The sequence below is a fragment of the Colletotrichum scovillei genome, assembly GCF_011075155.1.
Source record: "Colletotrichum scovillei strain TJNH1 chromosome Unknown Contig00011, whole genome shotgun sequence".
Lineage (NCBI taxonomy): Eukaryota > Fungi > Ascomycota > Sordariomycetes > Glomerellales > Glomerellaceae > Colletotrichum > Colletotrichum scovillei.
The window spans coordinates 1,807,925-1,823,799 of record NW_023336269.1 but is presented as its reverse complement, the minus strand read 5'-3'; the positions used below and the strand labels follow the sequence as shown (position 1 = coordinate 1,823,799).

The window sequence follows — 15,875 nt, the reverse complement described above, 5'->3', positions numbered from 1 at the left end:
AGTGGTGCCCATGGCTTTCCTCAGTGTGATGGTGTTGGTAATGCTGCATGGAGGGGCACGACTGACTGGCCTGCACTTGTGTAAATCATACACCAGGAAACTTTGATCTTTAAAGATTAGTTCGCGATTTCCAACAACCAACTATCGACACCAGGTTGCGCACCTTCCCCCGTTACACTACGCATGTTCTGAACGTAACATCCAACAATTAGACGCGATGCCCTTTGCGCAGCTCATTCTCGGCGCTCCAGGCTCTGGAAAGAGCACCTATTGCGATGGCAGTAAGCCACCCTTGCCAACACACACAACTCTGTCGTCTGCGATGCTAATACGATGCGCCTAGTGCACCAGTTCATGGGCGCCATTGGCCGCGCATGCTCCGTGGTCAACCTCGATCCCGCAAACGATCACACAAACTATCCGAAAGCTCTCGATATCCGCGACCTCGTCAAGCTAGAAGATATTATGGCTGGTGACAAGCTGGGCCCCAACGGCGGCATCCTCTATGCCCTGGAGGAGCTCGAGCACAACATGGAGTGGCTGGAGGAAGGCTTGAAAGAATTCAGCGAAGACTATATTCTCTTTGACTGCCCGGGTCAAGTCGAGCTATACACACACCACAACTCTCTGCGCAATATCTTCTTCAGGCTGCAGAAGATTGGCTTTAGAGTAAGCTGCCCTCGATACTTCCCCCCGGACCGACCTCGCTGACGTATCCCTAGCTTGTCGTCGTACATCTCTCTGATTCCTTCTGCTTAACCCAACCCTCGCTGTACATCTCCAACCTACTCCTGGCCCTTCGCGCCATGCTCCAGATGGACATGCCACACATCAATGTCCTGACCAAGATCGATAAAGTCGCCTCCTATGACAATCTCCCCTTCAACCTCGAATACTATACCGACGTCGATGACCTCTCGTATCTGATCCCATACTTGGAAGAAGAATCGCCGGCGATGCGCAACGAAAAGTTCAGCAGACTCAACGAAGCCGTGTCAAACATGATCGAGAGCTATAGCCTAGTCCGGTTTGAGGTCCTCGCAGTCGAAGACAAGAAGAGCATGATGCATCTCCTCCGGGTGATCGACCGAGCAGGAGGATACGCGTTCGGCAGCGCAGAAGGCGCAAACGACTCCGTCTGGCAGGTCGCAATGCGCAACGAGTCGTCCATGATGGAGGTGCAGGATATCCAGGAGCGCTGGGTCGATCGCAAGGCCGAATACGACGAGCTGGAGCGGAAAGAATGGGAAGAGCAGGCCAAGATGCGGGAGGAGGATGATGCTAGCGCCGGGCAGGCGCCGCCGCCGCCGGCCGACGATTATGATCCAGACTTTGGCGACATGACGATACCTGCAGATAGTGGCATAAAAGTAGTGCGCAAGAACAAATGATACCCTTCAGCCGTCTTCTTCAACCATGTCATCTTCGTCAGACACGTCCGACGCATCGAACATGACCGCGTCCTCGACTTCGGTCCTGGACTCTGAGAAAAGCGGCAACGCGCCACCGGCAGCAGCCGCGGATGAGTCTTTGGCGGCGAGCACGAGCTGTCTGGCCTGTCGAACGGCCTCTTCCTCGGCCTTTCGAATGGTTCCGCTGACTCTGACAACCTTGAAGGTGCAGGGCTTGCCCTGCCTTTCGAATGGTTCCGCTGACTCTGACAACCTTGAAGGTGCAGGGCTTGCCCTCTCCGCTCTTGAGAGGTACGCGGTTCATAAACGTCAAAGCAGCCCAGACTAGACGGTAGTGTGACCTCTTCACTTTCAAGATGAAAGTCGACGTTGCCTGAGAGAGATACTTGACTATGTGACTGTTAGATGCTGCTGAAGACAGACGGGTGCATTCTGCTCCGTGAACTCACCGACGAGATTTCCTTCTATCGCACCAGAACCGTAATCACCGAAAAGAGTAGCGACCTCAGCTCGTATCGCCTTAAGAAGTGACTGAGGCGTGAGACTTCCGGTCGTCGGTTGATGCATCACCACGAAATCTGGGACATTTGACTTTTGATTCGGGTCTTCTGGTGGGTACAGAATATTGACGAGAATATATCTCTCTTTGATTCGGACCATCTTGGCGTGCTCAAGATCGTGTCGTCCAACGAGAGGAGGGAATAGACCTTAAAAGTTGAGTCTTGTAAAAGTTCAAGCTCGAGGTACGTATCCTGCAAGTGCAATCCGTCGAAATGGGTCCGCGTCCCTGCGACGGAATACGGTACCTAGGTAGGACCATTGCTGACTAAGGCGGGGGAGCTTCACCTCCAGTAGCTCCCTTCTACCACAAGCTCCCGACGTCACCAGGCATGCTAGGTAATCCGCTGAAGTGACATATACCTAATTCTTCTGAGGCGATGTGCTTGATGGACACCGATTTATCTTGAAGAAAGCTGTATCTGGAAACCATCTCTCACTAGCATTTCTACCATCTCGTGCTACCTCCACCATGACTGACACCCCGCTCAAAGTAGCTATCTTGATCGTGTCGACGACAGCATCAAAAGACCCGTCGACAGACAAATCGGAACTGATTCTACGAGATGTAATCGAAAATGAGGGTGGTGGTAAATGGCAGGTCACCGATACTAAGATTGTGCAAGATCATGTTCCCCAAATCCAACGGCAGATCATGCTTTGGGCGGACTTAGGCCCTGTGGAAGGAGTCAACTTGATCCTTACTACTGGTGGAACTGGTTTCGCTGTGTCAGACAACACGCCCGAGGTAGGATGAATGGCAGAATTTGTATTTGTGTAAGCGATGGATGCTGATCATCAAGTGTAGGCTGTCGCAACTCTTCTACATAGGACCGCCCCAGGCCTGGTTCATGGAATGCTCGCTGCGTCGCTGGCCGTGACCCCATGTAAGTGAATCTGATACTCACAAACGCCACCAAAACTCACAGCAATAGTTGCAATGATGTCAAGACCGGTGGCAGGTACACGCAACAGCACCGTCATCGTCACTCTACCCGGGTCTCCCAAAGGTGCCAAGGAGAACTTACAAGCCATCCTCAAGACCTTGCCGCATGCGTGCGTACAGGCCGCCGGCGCTGACTCCAGGATCCTCCACTCTGGCGGGGTGAAGAAGCTCGAGTCCGAGGCCGGAATCCAAGGCGCCTCTGCAGGATCAACAACCAAAAAAGAGCAGGCGCACTCTCACGACCACCACGGCCATGATCACAGTCACAGCCAGGGCCACGGCCATGGACACTCACATACTCACGGTCATGGCCATGGGGGCCTCGTTAGACACACCAAGCCGGAAGAAAACCCCCTCTCCAACGATCCGTCTCTCGGTCCAAGTCGCAGATACAGAGAGTCGCCATACCCGATGCTGGAAGTCGACGACGCGCTGCGGCTGATCAAAGACTTCACCCCTGACGCAGAGGTCGTGACGACTAAAGTAGACGTCAACATCATCAACTCGGTCCTCGCAGAAGATGTCACAGCCAGAGAAAGCGTCCCGGCCTTTAGGGCATCCATTGTGGATGGTTACGCGGTAGTGGTACCCGAGGACGGCAACATGAAGGGCGTCTTCCCCGTCACGGCAGTATCCCATGCCGCCCCAGGCGAGGTCAAGACCCTCAAGGAGGGAGAAATCGCCAGAATCACAACAGGAGCCCCCTTACCCCCGGGAGCCACGTCGGTCATCATGGTCGAGGACACCATCCTGAAATCCAAAACAAAGGACGAGAAGGAAGAAAAGGAGGTGGAGATTCTCGCCGACGGCGTCAAACCCGGCGAGAACATCCGTGAAGTCGGTAGCGACATCCAAGAAAACGACACAATCCTCAAGAAGGGCGAACAAATCTCCGGCGTCGGCGGCGAAATCGGCCTCCTCGCAGCCGTCGGCGTGGCAGAAGTCCAAACCTACAAGCGGCCCGTCGTCGGCATCCTCTCCACGGGCGACGAGATCATCGAACCCGATCGACCCGGCGGCCTCCGCCTCGGCGAGGTCCGCGACACGAACCGCATCACCCTCATGTCCGCCGCCCGCCAGTGGGGGTTCGAGGTCGTCGACCTCGGCATCGCGCGCGACAAGGAAAAGGCCCTCGAGGAGAACCTGCGCGAAGGGCTCCGCCGCAGCGACCTGCTCATCACCACGGGCGGCGTCTCCATGGGCGAGCTGGACCTGCTGAAGCCGACCATCGAGCGGGCCCTCGGCGGCACGATCCACTTTGGCCGCGTGGCCATGAAGCCCGGCAAGCCGACCACCTTCGCCACGGTGCCCGTCAAGACGACGCTCGGGAAGCGGGTCACCAAGACCATCTTCTCGCTGCCGGGGAACCCGGCGTCCGCCCTGGTGACGTTTCACCTCTTTGTCCTGCCGGCGCTGCATAAGCTGTCTGGCATCGAGCCCGCGGGCCTGCCCAAGGTTCCCGTGACGTTGGGTCACGATTTTTCTCTCGACAAGGCTCGGCCAGAGTACCACCGCGCCATAGTCACCGTCGGCAAGGACGGATCTCTGTCTGCGAGCAGTACCGGCGGTCAACGAAGCTCAAAGGTTGGCAGCCTAAAGTCTGCAAACGCCCTGCTCGCTCTCCCGGCCGGTTCGGAGCCGTTGAAGAAGGGGGCCAAGGTGGAGGCTCTGATGATGGGGGACATCCGCGTGGAGTATTGAATCGTTAAACAACGCCCGTACCAATAATAAGAATGCTTATGTGATGGCATGATCTTCGGTCTTCAGCAAGTAACATTGACCCCTCATGTGCCTAGCTGTGCTTGCAAGGAGCTCAGAAGATACTCGTCAAGTCTTGTTCCCGGTAGAATACACCAGCTGCGTATACATGACTTGGGTCGAGATCCTATACTAAGCGAAGCAGAGGTCGAAACTTTATGACGCGCAGAAATCATCTCGATGAGGAGCTATAATACTTGGATAGTGTACAATACAAAATGTCCTCGCCCTGCCTGTATGCCATTAACGCCCGCCCAAGTAAACCTTGGTGTAATGCAGTGCTCCACTGTACATCGTGTCCGAGGTAGATAGTTGCTATGCTGTCGGTAATAAACCCCCTCTCTCTGTACCTTTCATATTGTGTAGACAGCTTGTTATGCCTTATGCCTTGCCGAAAGCGTTGGCCTTGCCAGAGACAAGAAGTCCAACAATCAGACCGAAAAGACCGAGGACAGAGCTGAAAATCTCGACAACGAGAATCTTGACGAAACTGTACCCAGACTAATTAGCACATGTAAAAGATCGCTTATGTTATCTGGAACAAACATACAGTGTAGGGTCGGCGGCATCGGCCAGCGCAGCTCCACTGCCGTTGATGCCGACAGCGACACCACAAATGAGGTTGCACATTCCGACAGTGATACCGGCCCAGAACAGGGCGAAACCAGTGTAGTAGCTGTTGCCGTCGTGCAGGACCTCACCCTGGACGTTCTCGAGCTGGGCGGAGAAGACGATGGCCATGATGACGCCGTAGATGGCGACGACTTCGCAGAAAATGATGGAAATCAAGTTCTTAGTTCGCACACGCGGCGCCTTGACGCCCGCGCCGAGGATGGAGGAGCCGGTGATGAAGATACCCCTAGATTTGGTCGCCACGTTAGATTATACATTGGCCTTGCGTTGCGCGCCCGCTGCGTCAATTGCTGGGAAGCTTCGCTCCATACCATGCCGCGCCTACAACGGAGAGACCGATGCAAAGGGCAATGCCCGTGTCCGCCCATGCGTAGGGTGAGATAGATTCGAGAAACTCGCCGACGTTGAAAGCCTCGCCCGATCCCGTGAAGAGCATGTCTGTTTAAAGGGTGTTAGCTGGGACTGTGATCCGCGGAATCGTCGATGCCATCGCGGGAATGGGGTTTCGTACAAGCTCCTACAACGAGAAGGGTGCTCCCAATGCCTCCCAGGCCATATGTGAGACTCATCGTGCTCGATTCGGTGCGTTTCGTTGCCTGTGTCGTGGTTGTTGTTGACGGCGGAGGGCGTTGGGGGGCGTTGCAGCTACGTCGAGCTCTCTAGTCCAGGCCAGTGAGGTAAGGTATCTGAGGTAAGGCAGAGGGATCCAAAATCGGGGAGGTCACATGATGTGGCTTGTACATCCTTAGGTAATGCATGGCAGCGCCAGAGTCACGGCAAGAGCATGTCAGCCCCACATCGAGCAGATGAATAAGCAGAATCCAAGGATATCCTCAAACAATGCCACTATAAATACAACCTCGCCTCTTTCACACTCACAACCGCCCAAAACGACCCGCCCGTAGGAGATCAGAACAAATCTCCAAGATGGCCGCCGCACCTCAATCGTTCTACGAGCTTTACCGCCGTAGCAGGTACAGCGCCATTCAACTTAATTACTACATACTCGTGCTACAGATGACTAACTCATTTACTTGATGCAGCATCGGCCTTGCGCTGACAGATATGCTGGACGATCTCATCAGCGAGGAGCGCATTCACCCTCAGTTGGCGATGAAGATCCTGGCCAACTTTGATCAGGCCATCACAGAGGCCCTGCAAAAGAGCGTCAAGGCTCGCTTGACTTTCAAGGTACGTGCTGCTTACTTATCATCTTGCTCGTTTGCGCCGGGGTTCGATCTCTATTGCCAGCCTCCGGCGCATAACCCACAATACCTCTAGTTTAGAAGTGATTCCCTCTTGGAATGCGCAGGAGATGCGCCCAATTGCCATGAGAATTGTGAATCAGAGCTAACGTTGCGCGCATCACAGGGAAGCCTGAGCACCTACCGATTCTGCGACGAAGTCTGGACGTTTCTTATCAAGAACGTTCAATTCAAGCTGGATAATGGCGGGCAGATCGTGACCGCCGACAAGGTCAAGATTGTCAGCTGCAACGCCAAGAAGCCCGGTGAAGGCCCTTGAAGGGTATGCGCCAACAATAGAGAGCATCAGAGGCGGCCTCGACCACCTTACTCGGATACACGAACGAGACGCATTTGCGGACAAGGGCGATGGGAACGACGACGAGCGCCCCCAGTGGCTGCATATTACAGGCGTTCAGGTTCATGCTCTTACGATGGCACGGTTTAAGGATACGGGAGTTTGTTCTTTCAAGATTGCCATTTTGATACCATCAGAGGTTTATACAGCATCGCTCATAGGTTTGCGTCAGCGCATCAATAGACTGGCTGCCTGCATTTGAACTGTGTTACGACTGGTAATCTTGACTCGTGATTCGCTGCAACCTAACCCCAAGTCCAGAATGGTACTACAGCTGAATTGCAGAAATTGGCTCAATGATTTGGTTCTTGCCATCGTGTTATTCTGCACAGTATGTAGACAAATACTGCTCGCCCATCATACGTCATCTTATCCCGTTTGTCCCAACTGGGCCAGTCACGATGTCGGATATAGCCCCCATTGGCATCTATGCGTTGTACCGGTGAATTGGATAGAGACGGAGATTTGCCGCATAGTGTAATGTGTTTACAAGTTCTGGCTTCTGAGCCTCGAGGTTGAAGCAATAGCCCCTGCCATTTTGTATGTAGAGGGGAAGCCGATGCCGGGTAACTGTTGAGCAAGCCGGGGCCCCATCTTCCAGAAACGGGGAGTACAACCGAAGTGGTTCCGCGTCGGGTTTCCTCCCTGGCAATTGGCGATTGAAGACTGGTAACAATAACTTACTAAGATAGACCTGGCGCTTCTTTTCCCCTTCAGCCTCAACGGCCTGTGATTCCAACGACTTGGTCGCCAATCGAATTCCTTTGTTCATCATAAAACTTATTTCAAGTTCCAGTGGTACCGGTACAAAGATTTTGTCAGACCCGCATTCAAACAGCGAAACAACACCTCCGAGGCTCTGAAAAACAAGGACGCGTGCCCCCGGACTTGCACGCACTGGGATGTTCCCCTTACACTAGTCGTGCGGCTTCTCGAGGACTTTGTCAAACAATCCCATCCACACCATAGAGACACACACGCCAGTAGTCGCCATCAGACTTTCCCAACTGCCCGCGAACCCGTTCCTCTTTTCTCTGCGCGCGCACACACTCTCTTCCGCACGTGGGTACATCTGTCTGCAGGAGTTGCTGCTGCACCGAAACCGCAGCAGCAGTAGCAGCGGCGCACCGAGCTACCTACCTTACCTCATCCCCCATCGCCAAGCCCACCACCAAGGCCGTCATCCATCCCGTCCCATCCAAGCAAAGCAGTAATCAGCAGGGATCACTCACACCAACACCCAATCTCCCTCCTTCCTCTTCCTCTCCTTTCCCTCTCCACATAATGCTCCGCCAGCGACAACCCGCCGCAGCATCCGCCCCCGACCGCCGCTCTCAAAAAGATCAGATACCCACCATGGCGGGCGCAACGACGACGACCCTGGACAATGAGCGCAGTCCGCTGCTCCCACGCCACGAGGACGACGCACACAGCGAACCGCCAACCGAGGCAGAAGACGACGACGAGCAAGCGACTGAGAGTATGGCTTGGGCACGACGGAATCAGTGGATTGTGCTCGCCGTTGCGAGCGGCGCCTGTGCTGCTTTCAACGGCGTGTTTGCAAAGTTGTGAGTTGATATTCTCAATTCGGCTCATTCGGGGGACTATCGAGTGAGATGCCAAGACTTTATACCATTTTGAGTCGACATCACAACTTGAGAAACAAGTTGACTATTTTGCTTTACCAGAGCAGCCTGTTTCTTAGTTGGTAGCTCTGTGAACTAAATGCGCTCATTTTGAGTGTCTCGGGCACACTGTCGGGCTACCGTCTGTTGAATGCTTTACTTACAACTGCATAGGACCACAACTGAGCTCACAACGACAATATCTCAAGCAATCTCCAACTTTCTTCACCTTCAGGACATCGAAGGCGCTTTTGAGGTTGTCATGCGAGCAGTGAGTTTAAATGTTCAATCCTTATCATCAAACCGCTAATCCTGTCTCAGGTCTTTTTTGGTCTCAATCTCGTCTTCAACGGCATCGTAAGTTGTCCAGCCTACCATTCTCACCTACGTGAACTCAACTGACACTCCCCTCTAGATGTGGACTCTCTTCACAAAAGCACTCGCCAAGGGCCAGTCAACCACCCAGGTGTCCATCATGAACACGTCCTCAAACTTTGTCATCACCGCCATGCTCGGCTTCGTCATCTTCTCCGAGTCGCTGCCGCCGCTCTGGTGGGTCGGCGCCGCCATGCTCGTCGCCGGCAACGTCATCATCGGCCGCAAAGATGAGGAGGCGGACAAGTCTGGCGACTACGCGCCGGTGCCGCAGCAGCCTGGTCTCGCTCCCGTTCCGCTGGATGGCGGCGACGAAGACAAGGACTCCGAGGACGAGGATATCGTTGATTTGGGAGATTTGAATGCTGCGGAACATCGTGCTTGAGTTTAGACTGAGGTGATTGCACTTTAGAGACCTTGTACATGTTTGCTCATATATATCATGCATGTTGGATAGATAGACAATACCCCAAGTTGATTAAGAGTAAACTTAGATGAGCTCCAAATACTTCTCTCTGCTTGTATACAAATGAAGCGATTGGCTCCACACATGAGTGTTTGCATGATCTGGTAGTCGCTACCTACCACTCGACATGTACCGCTCCTCAGTATGCAAACGAGATTCTATCAGCGATGCTCCATCAAGCTGTGCTCGTTTACTCTGCATTACGAAAGAAAGAGAGAAAGAAAAAAAAGGTGAAAAAAGTGATTCGAACCGGCATAAATAATGCTACAGCGAGACGCCAGGCATCTGTAGACTTTAAATGGCAGGTTCGCGTCAGTGAAGGAGAAGCCGCACGATGGATCACTGGCCCAAAGTGTACTTTCTCGCCCACCCCGACAGACTCTGCGACTTGGTGGGCTATGAAGGACGACGAGGAGTGTATTCGTGTGGGGCTGTGTTGAACCGCAAGGGTGGCTGGTTGTGAAGTGTCCCCCAAGGTCAGTCAGTGAGAAACGCCACCCTGCTTGCCCCTTCCACCCTACTCGACGAGGGAAATTACGCCTTGCCCATGGACTTTTGAAGATGTCGGGAAAGCTTCTGAAAAGGGGGGTGGAGGCCGCGATCTCGCCAAAAGTGAAGCATATTGATGGATGTAGTAGCTTGAGATCCGCATGACATGTAACTTATCAACATTACCATAGCTAGCAGAGTGAAGAATAACAAGCTGTCGTCTATGGCGCTATATCAGACCGCGAGACAACGGAGGAGGCCTTCACCATTTCCAGCTAGAACTATATCTCTCGGTCATCGGAAGGATACTGCCTATTGATAGCTCATCGATCTTTGGTACCTACAAGAGCTGGGATGGAGGGTGGCTGGATAATAGGGAATATCCTAGATGGCCTAGATGGCCTAAGTAAGTGTAGTGAGCCGTATATTGAAGAATAACCTCCCTGAGCTCCGAAGAAGTACTGACTCACTCGCATATGTGCCGTCAAGAAGGAGGAGACGCCTGGGTCTCACCTCCTTCCCTCTTATTACAAACTAAATCAACGCCAGGTAGCCAAGGAGTATGGCCGAAAGCGCCAATCTCAATATCACAAGTCCTCTCAACCACCCTTAACTATTTGCTTCTTCCTCTCATCCTATGCACCTAGATATCAAAAGAGTCTCAACACCAAAGGGTTCAAGACGAAAAAAGAGTTCACCCCCCCGGTGCTGAACTGGGGGCTACATCTCTCGGTGCTCATGCTGGGATTCGAACTCGGGTACTCGCTAAGCCTGTCGTCGAGTAGGCTGGTTGGCGTATGTGTAAATCGATCGTTGACCATAAACCATTCCACCACCTGTCCCAGTTTGACCTGACCTCTCGACCTAGAGAGGCGCCTGCTGGTGACTGGAATGGACTTGAGGGGGGGTATATACCCTTCTCGTATATTCACACGGGGAGGGTAGGTACGCTCGGGGGCCGCGAGGAGGGAAGGAACCATGAGATGTGCTTTCGCAGCAATCGAACACCGCAAATCTATTCGACGTCTATGTGCCCAAGCCCCTATATGTTCGTAACTAACATTGTTGTATACATACGCCCGACCTCCCAAGATGACCATGTCCCTCACCACCCGAATCACACATTTCAAACTCCAAAGTTCCGAGAGTCGCCCGCACCAAATGAAATAAATCTAGAAAACCTCCCTTTACCGGTTCTCGAGCTCCAAAGCGCCGTCATCGACGTCGTCCTCGTCGCCGTCTAATATCTGCGCCCCAGCCGGCCTTCCGCCACCGCTTCCGCTGCCGTTGTTACCACCGCCGCCTCTGCTTCCACCGCCCATACCCCGTCGCTCTTCAAACGACGAAAGTTGGATTCGCCCGCCGGAAGCCGTTGTCACCTTGTCAGAAACCCACCCAGCCGCACGCCGCATCGCACTCCACAACTTTTCCTGGCTCTCCGCAAAGGCAGAGTCGTCGCGCGGATTCTCAGCATGCTCGGCTGTGAACTGGTACTTGAGGCAGTCCTTGACTGTCACCAGACCCGACAGGCGGCCGTGGTACTCGACGAGCACGACTCGTGGGCCGATTTTACGGAACAACTCCATGACGGTCTCAAGTGGTAGGCGCGGGTGCGCTGTGACAGGCGTGGTATCGATGTACCGACTGAAGTCAACCGACATGGTCGACATGGGGTCAAGGTTGACCGTTACAGTCGGCGTCAGCGGAGTAGTTGCGTTCAGTGACGCCGGCGGAGGCGAGAAAGTGCACCGGGCCTCTGGGTTGATGGGTCTTTCCCGTCGTACGCGGTCAATGGCGTAGCGCAGCTCGGTGCGGCCGATGTAGCCGACGAGGATCTTGGAAGTTGTGTCTTCGACGATGGGGAAGCCCTGGTACTTGTCCTCCTTAAGAAGCTTCTCAAGCTCGGAAAATTCCATGCCGCTCACGGGTAAAGATGTAAGCTCCTTTCGCATCACTTCCGAGACGGGGACGCCAAAGTTGTGCTCTTCCTTGTTGTCTAAGAAGGGGAAACCACTGAACCAGATCATCCTGTCCGCAATGCCGCCCTTGCCGAACATTTCGCTGACGATCTTGGTCACACCCACCACGATCATGGTGGGTAGAATGTACGTCAAGGCGCCGGTGAGCTCAAACATGATGACAACGACAGATACGGTAATGTGCATGATGCCGCTCAGCGCGGCAGCAGCGCCAAGGAAGGCGTACGTGCCGGGGGTGATACATGGCTCGTCTGGCTTACAAGCTGCGAAGAAAGCGCTCGTAGGGTTAGCCTCGTGAATGGCCTGAACAATAATGCCCACTGTCCGCCCAAATGAAGCCCCAATGGCCATGGACGGAACGAAGATACCAGCTGGCACTTTGCAGCCGTACGAAATGATGACCAGCAGGATTCTGAGGATTGTAGCCAGAGCCAGTGACAAGATATTGGAAAGTCTTTTGTCTGGCTCACACAGGCCGTGGTAGTCCTCAGCCCCTTCGCATTCGAGGAACAGGATTTCCATGCTCTCAGTCATGTCGATCCTCAAAAAGACGTTGGGGTAGCAGATAATGGCAGTGCCTGCCGCGAGAATCGTTGCCTCCGCGATGGCGTACTTTGACAGGTACTTCTTCCTGAATGCCTGAGCCCGCAGATTCCATTTCATCACAAAGGCGCCGTATAGACCTCCAAAGATGCCCAAGATGATGTAAAAGACAACCTCGAAGAAGTGCCACGAGCGATCGTAGTGGACCTGGAACATGACGAGCTGTCCCGTCCTGAAGGGGTTCATGGCCGCAAGCACAGCCGTCGCCACAAGAGCGCAGAAGTAGCTGCGCCACAACGTCTTGAGGGGAAAGTAGTTGGACATCTCTTCCAAAGAGAAAAGCACTCCGCCAATTGGACTACCGAACGCGACGGCGACACCAGCAGCGGCGCAGGCGCTCAGTATCTCTCTCGTCTTGGAGGCGTTGCGTCGGTACTTCTCGAATAAGCGAGAAATGACGTTTCCGGTACACACGGCATAGTGTACACTGGGACCCTCCTTGCCGACGGACAGACCAGAGGCGATGGCCAGGGGCAGACAGACGGACTTGATCAAGAGCGTCCAGAATCCCAAGAACCCCTTCATGACGAAGCCCGCAATGATGCACTTGATCTCCGAGATACCCGATCCCGCGGCGTAAGGTGCAAACGACTTGACCAGAGTGGCCGAGGTGAAGGCGAAGAGGGCGCCGACGACAATGTAGATAACGTAGTTGGCTGGGCCGAACCCCGTCCAGGGATGCCACTCGTCGCATCCATTGTCCTCTCCCCAGCAGCAAAAGTTCTCGTTCAGGTAGAACGCCGTTGTGCAGTGCCCCATTTTTATATCGGACAACCACTCCGTAATGATGTTCAGGAACGCAGCGTTGAGTCCAATGGCGATACCAATCAGCGTGACGACGAGCCAGCCCTGCGCAGCGTCGTAGGACTCGCGCAGACGATACCTCCAGCCCGCGGCCTGGCCTGTGTCGAGCATGCCGGCGCGCCGCCGTCGACGCAGCTTCTTGCGCGCCTGCTCCCTGGCGGCATCTTGTACCCAGTCTATGGTGGTGAAGTCCTCGTAGCGCTTGATCTCGGCGATCTCGTCCTCGATCTGCTGCTGCTGATGACTCGCGGGCGGGGCGCCGGCGGCCTCGTCATCGTGCTCGCTCTGTTCGGCGGTCGAGACGGCAAAGGAGATCCTCGAGCTGATGGAGGGGCGCGGAGGCCGGTGCGGGCTGTGCGAGAAGGATGTGCTTCGGGAAGTCATTGTCGCATCCGCGCCGTGCTCATGTTCGCGGCGGTCGAGGATTCGTGGTGATGGGCCGGACGTCCCAATGGGTGTCGTCCTTGGAGTTTAGCTGCTCTTTGGTTTGATTTGGCTCTTGTTCTAACAAGGCTTCGTATGGTATGTAGTCGTAGTTGTTCTCTAGGCAGGCCTTCTTAGGTTGTTAATCATCAGGAGGAGGTATGAGAATGTAGTCGTAGTCGCAGACTGCGGCGACGAGGCTAGCTGGGTGAGCAAGGATAATGAGGACAGTGATGGCCGATTTGCCGTCTCCCAGCTAATTGGTGTCACTGGGGACGCTGCGAACGTCTCCAATGTGGCGGGGGATCCCCTGCAAATGGCGTTTAAGCTTCCACTTACCTCGCCCGGTACGCTGCACACCGGCGCATTTTTAGTGGTCGCGTCCCAATGGCCTTTTTGGCGCGACCCGACTCTATCAAAAGTGATTCCCTCTCTCCTCGACGACCACATCTGAGAAGACATCTCACATGCACGAAACCTACGACCGACGATACCACGGCAACTACCTAGCGAATAAATCACTTCGTCACAGCTAATCAGCTTAGTCAAGACAGAACCAAGCAGACTCGACCGTTGACGCCGGTATCTCTCCACCCCCTTATCCTCCTCGGCGGCCACTCACGCCAAGGCTCAATCAGGTAGGCTGTTCTTCTTCTCCTTCACCAAAATCCGCATCTCGGCCCTATGGCACGGCAAATTTCGACAAGAGCATGACAACCGGTATTTTTATGTATTATGAGACGTTATAAGATAGACCTTGGATTCATTCCTGGGCTCACTTCCATGCACCCCATTAGACTGGATTTGCATGAGCTCCGGAGATGATCTCTGTTGCTTGGCCTGCTTTAGGCACCCTATGAGAGGTCGTCTACCTCAGGTCCTTCAACCAACTCAGTTTAAACCCATCTTCCTGCATGCTTAGGCGCCTTGGGAGGTCTTGCCAACTTACACGAGCTTTCATAACAAAGTCCATTGTCTCATATACCTAGTAGCTAACATCAATCAAGGCACATCACCTGGACCTCGCCTCCTGACAAGATACCACTCACATCTCATCTCAACTCACAATGCCTCCCAACAACAACGCGATACCTCCCAGGAAGGAGGTCACAGGCCAGCCGGCTCTGCCTTGTAAGCCCCCTTTCCCTCTTTCCATGGTATCATGGGCTTTTCTCACACTCCCCTGACAGTGGCCCGCGTGAAGAAGATCATTGGCACAGATCCAGACATTGGAATCTGCTCAAACAACGCGGCTTTCGTAATCACTCTGGCAACGGTATGGCGACCCTACCTACGCTCTTCCTCATCATCTCTCATCGAAGGCGTCTACTGACCCTTGACTCAAAAGGAAATGTTTATCCAGTACCTCGCCGCCGAGGGCCATAACATGGCAAAGGCAGAGCGTAAACCCCGTCGTAACGTTCAATACAAAGATTTGTGTACGTGAACATTACGAACCCTCCAGCTGCAATCGCTACACTTTTACCTCGAAAGATTCTTGAGATGTTTCAAGAAGTGGTGTAGAGGAAGCAAAACGGGAAAACAGCTACTAACAAGACACTCCACATCCTCCAGCAACCGCAGTCAACCACCACGACAACCTCGAATTCCTCGAGGACGTCATCCCCAAGACGGTCCCCTACAAGCAAATCAAGGACTCGGCCGCCGCCGCGCGCCTCAACCCCCGGAAAGCTGACCAGGAGCCCAAGAAGCGGCAATCCACCCTCAAAACAAAGGGTGCCAACGCAGGCGCTTCCAGCAGCAGCAACAGCAACGGTGTCAATGGCTCAGCCGCCGCTGCCGCCTTGGATCCAGTCACGGCTGTCATTCACTCCGACGATCCCAGCGCCCAGCTGGTCGCCGAGGCTCGTCGTGCGGCTGGGGACGAGGATGTTGACATGACGGGATAGGGAAAGGTCTAGTCCGCTCCTCTTCTCCGACGCTCCCTTATGGGAGCAGCCGCTCTCACCCCTTTTTTCTTGACTTGAGCTGAGTGGGCATCTGGAAGCTTGGCATACTGTCGTTTGCGATTGTTTGTACGGAATAGGAGCCCCTTAGTCAATGAGCTTGGGTCTGAAGAGCCAACATCATAATAGCCAGAACCGCTGCATTCACCAATGAGGGGGAAAAGGACACAAAATATTACGAATTGCACAATGCATAATTGGTCTCCTTTTTTGCCACCGAATGAATATTGAATCG

The 15,875-nt window shown here is 54.0% G+C and overlaps 8 protein-coding genes across 8 annotated transcripts; 5 read left to right on the top strand and 3 right to left on the bottom strand.

Annotated features, from left to right (window-relative positions):
• Nucleotides 1-217: 217 nt before the first annotated feature.
• HER10_EVM0011810 (uncharacterized protein) lies at nt 218-1,391 on the top strand (the record flags this gene model as incomplete). The annotated part of the gene is made up of 3 exons (XM_035481229.1): nt 218-281; nt 344-669; nt 723-1,391. The coding sequence occupies 3 exons, from the start codon at nt 218-220 to the stop codon at nt 1,389-1,391; spliced, it is 1,059 nt and encodes a 352-aa protein (XP_035327340.1).
• Nucleotides 1,392-1,397: 6 nt separating this feature from the next.
• HER10_EVM0008534 (Rpp14 family protein) lies at nt 1,398-2,072 on the bottom strand (the record flags this gene model as incomplete). The annotated part of the gene is made up of 3 exons (XM_035478051.1): nt 1,398-1,610; nt 1,666-1,802; nt 1,862-2,072. 3 exons carry the CDS (start codon nt 2,070-2,072, stop codon nt 1,398-1,400), a joined length of 561 nt encoding a protein of 186 aa, XP_035327063.1.
• A 370-nt stretch (nt 2,073-2,442) lies between these two features.
• HER10_EVM0012330 (molybdenum cofactor synthesis domain-containing protein) lies at nt 2,443-4,617 on the top strand (the record flags this gene model as incomplete). The annotated part of the gene is made up of 3 exons (XM_035481727.1): nt 2,443-2,718; nt 2,779-2,857; nt 2,906-4,617. The coding sequence occupies 3 exons, from the start codon at nt 2,443-2,445 to the stop codon at nt 4,615-4,617; spliced, it is 2,067 nt and encodes a 688-aa protein (XP_035327388.1).
• A 438-nt stretch (nt 4,618-5,055) lies between these two features.
• Nucleotides 5,056-5,876, bottom strand: HER10_EVM0005987 (ATP synthase subunit C; the record flags this gene model as incomplete). Its single annotated transcript, XM_035475585.1, has 4 exons — nt 5,056-5,164; nt 5,225-5,533; nt 5,619-5,745; nt 5,819-5,876. 4 exons carry the CDS (start codon nt 5,874-5,876, stop codon nt 5,056-5,058), a joined length of 603 nt encoding a protein of 200 aa, XP_035326886.1.
• Nucleotides 5,877-6,181: 305 nt separating this feature from the next.
• HER10_EVM0010456 (transcription initiation factor IIA) lies at nt 6,182-7,100 on the top strand. The gene is made up of 3 exons (XM_035479915.1): nt 6,182-6,281; nt 6,351-6,498; nt 6,679-7,100. The coding sequence occupies exons 1-3, from the start codon at nt 6,235-6,237 to the stop codon at nt 6,829-6,831; spliced, it is 348 nt and encodes a 115-aa protein (XP_035327229.1). The 5' UTR covers nt 6,182-6,234; the 3' UTR covers nt 6,832-7,100.
• A 641-nt stretch (nt 7,101-7,741) lies between these two features.
• HER10_EVM0012703 (uncharacterized protein) lies at nt 7,742-9,381 on the top strand. Its single transcript, XM_035482091.1, has 4 exons — nt 7,742-8,477; nt 8,709-8,805; nt 8,856-8,891; nt 8,950-9,381. Exons 1-4 carry the CDS (start codon nt 8,194-8,196, stop codon nt 9,292-9,294), a joined length of 762 nt encoding a protein of 253 aa, XP_035327417.1. The 5' UTR covers nt 7,742-8,193; the 3' UTR covers nt 9,295-9,381.
• Nucleotides 9,382-10,906: 1,525 nt separating this feature from the next.
• Nucleotides 10,907-13,927, bottom strand: HER10_EVM0009580 (voltage gated chloride channel). The gene has a single exon (XM_035479065.1). The coding sequence runs from the start codon at nt 13,632-13,634 to the stop codon at nt 11,052-11,054; it is 2,583 nt and encodes an 860-aa protein (XP_035327170.1). The 5' UTR covers nt 13,635-13,927; the 3' UTR covers nt 10,907-11,051.
• Nucleotides 13,928-14,089: 162 nt separating this feature from the next.
• On the top strand, nt 14,090-15,809 carry HER10_EVM0007118 (histone-like transcription factor and archaeal histone). Its single transcript, XM_035476684.1, has 4 exons — nt 14,090-14,804; nt 14,864-14,949; nt 15,022-15,112; nt 15,249-15,809. The coding sequence occupies exons 1-4, from the start codon at nt 14,741-14,743 to the stop codon at nt 15,581-15,583; spliced, it is 576 nt and encodes a 191-aa protein (XP_035326962.1). The 5' UTR covers nt 14,090-14,740; the 3' UTR covers nt 15,584-15,809.
• The last annotated feature ends 66 nt before the right edge of the window (nt 15,810-15,875 follow it).

Excerpts from the sequence above, each read along its gene's own strand:
- HER10_EVM0010456 (XM_035479915.1), top strand. The coding sequence starts at position 6,235 with ATGGCCGCCGCACCTCAATCGTTCTACGAGCTTTACCGCCGTAGCAG. Across the intron at positions 6,282-6,350 it reads GAGCTTTACCGCCGTAGCAG|CATCGGCCTTGCGCTGACAG; the intron begins GTACAGCGCCAT and ends TACTTGATGCAG. Across the intron at positions 6,499-6,678 it reads AGGCTCGCTTGACTTTCAAG|GGAAGCCTGAGCACCTACCG; the intron begins GTACGTGCTGCT and ends CGCGCATCACAG.
- HER10_EVM0012703 (XM_035482091.1), top strand. The coding sequence starts at position 8,194 with ATGCTCCGCCAGCGACAACCCGCCGCAGCATCCGCCCCCGACCGCCGC. Across the intron at positions 8,478-8,708 it reads AACGGCGTGTTTGCAAAGTT|GACCACAACTGAGCTCACAA; the intron begins GTGAGTTGATAT and ends ACAACTGCATAG. Across the intron at positions 8,892-8,949 it reads ATCTCGTCTTCAACGGCATC|ATGTGGACTCTCTTCACAAA; the intron begins GTAAGTTGTCCA and ends ACTCCCCTCTAG.
- HER10_EVM0009580 (XM_035479065.1), bottom strand. The coding sequence starts at position 13,634 with ATGACTTCCCGAAGCACATCCTTCTCGCACAGCCCGCACCGGCCTCCG.
- HER10_EVM0007118 (XM_035476684.1), top strand. The coding sequence starts at position 14,741 with ATGCCTCCCAACAACAACGCGATACCTCCCAGGAAGGAGGTCACAGGC. Across the intron at positions 14,950-15,021 it reads TCGTAATCACTCTGGCAACG|GAAATGTTTATCCAGTACCT; the intron begins GTATGGCGACCC and ends TTGACTCAAAAG. Across the intron at positions 15,113-15,248 it reads CGTTCAATACAAAGATTTGT|CAACCGCAGTCAACCACCAC; the intron begins GTACGTGAACAT and ends CACATCCTCCAG.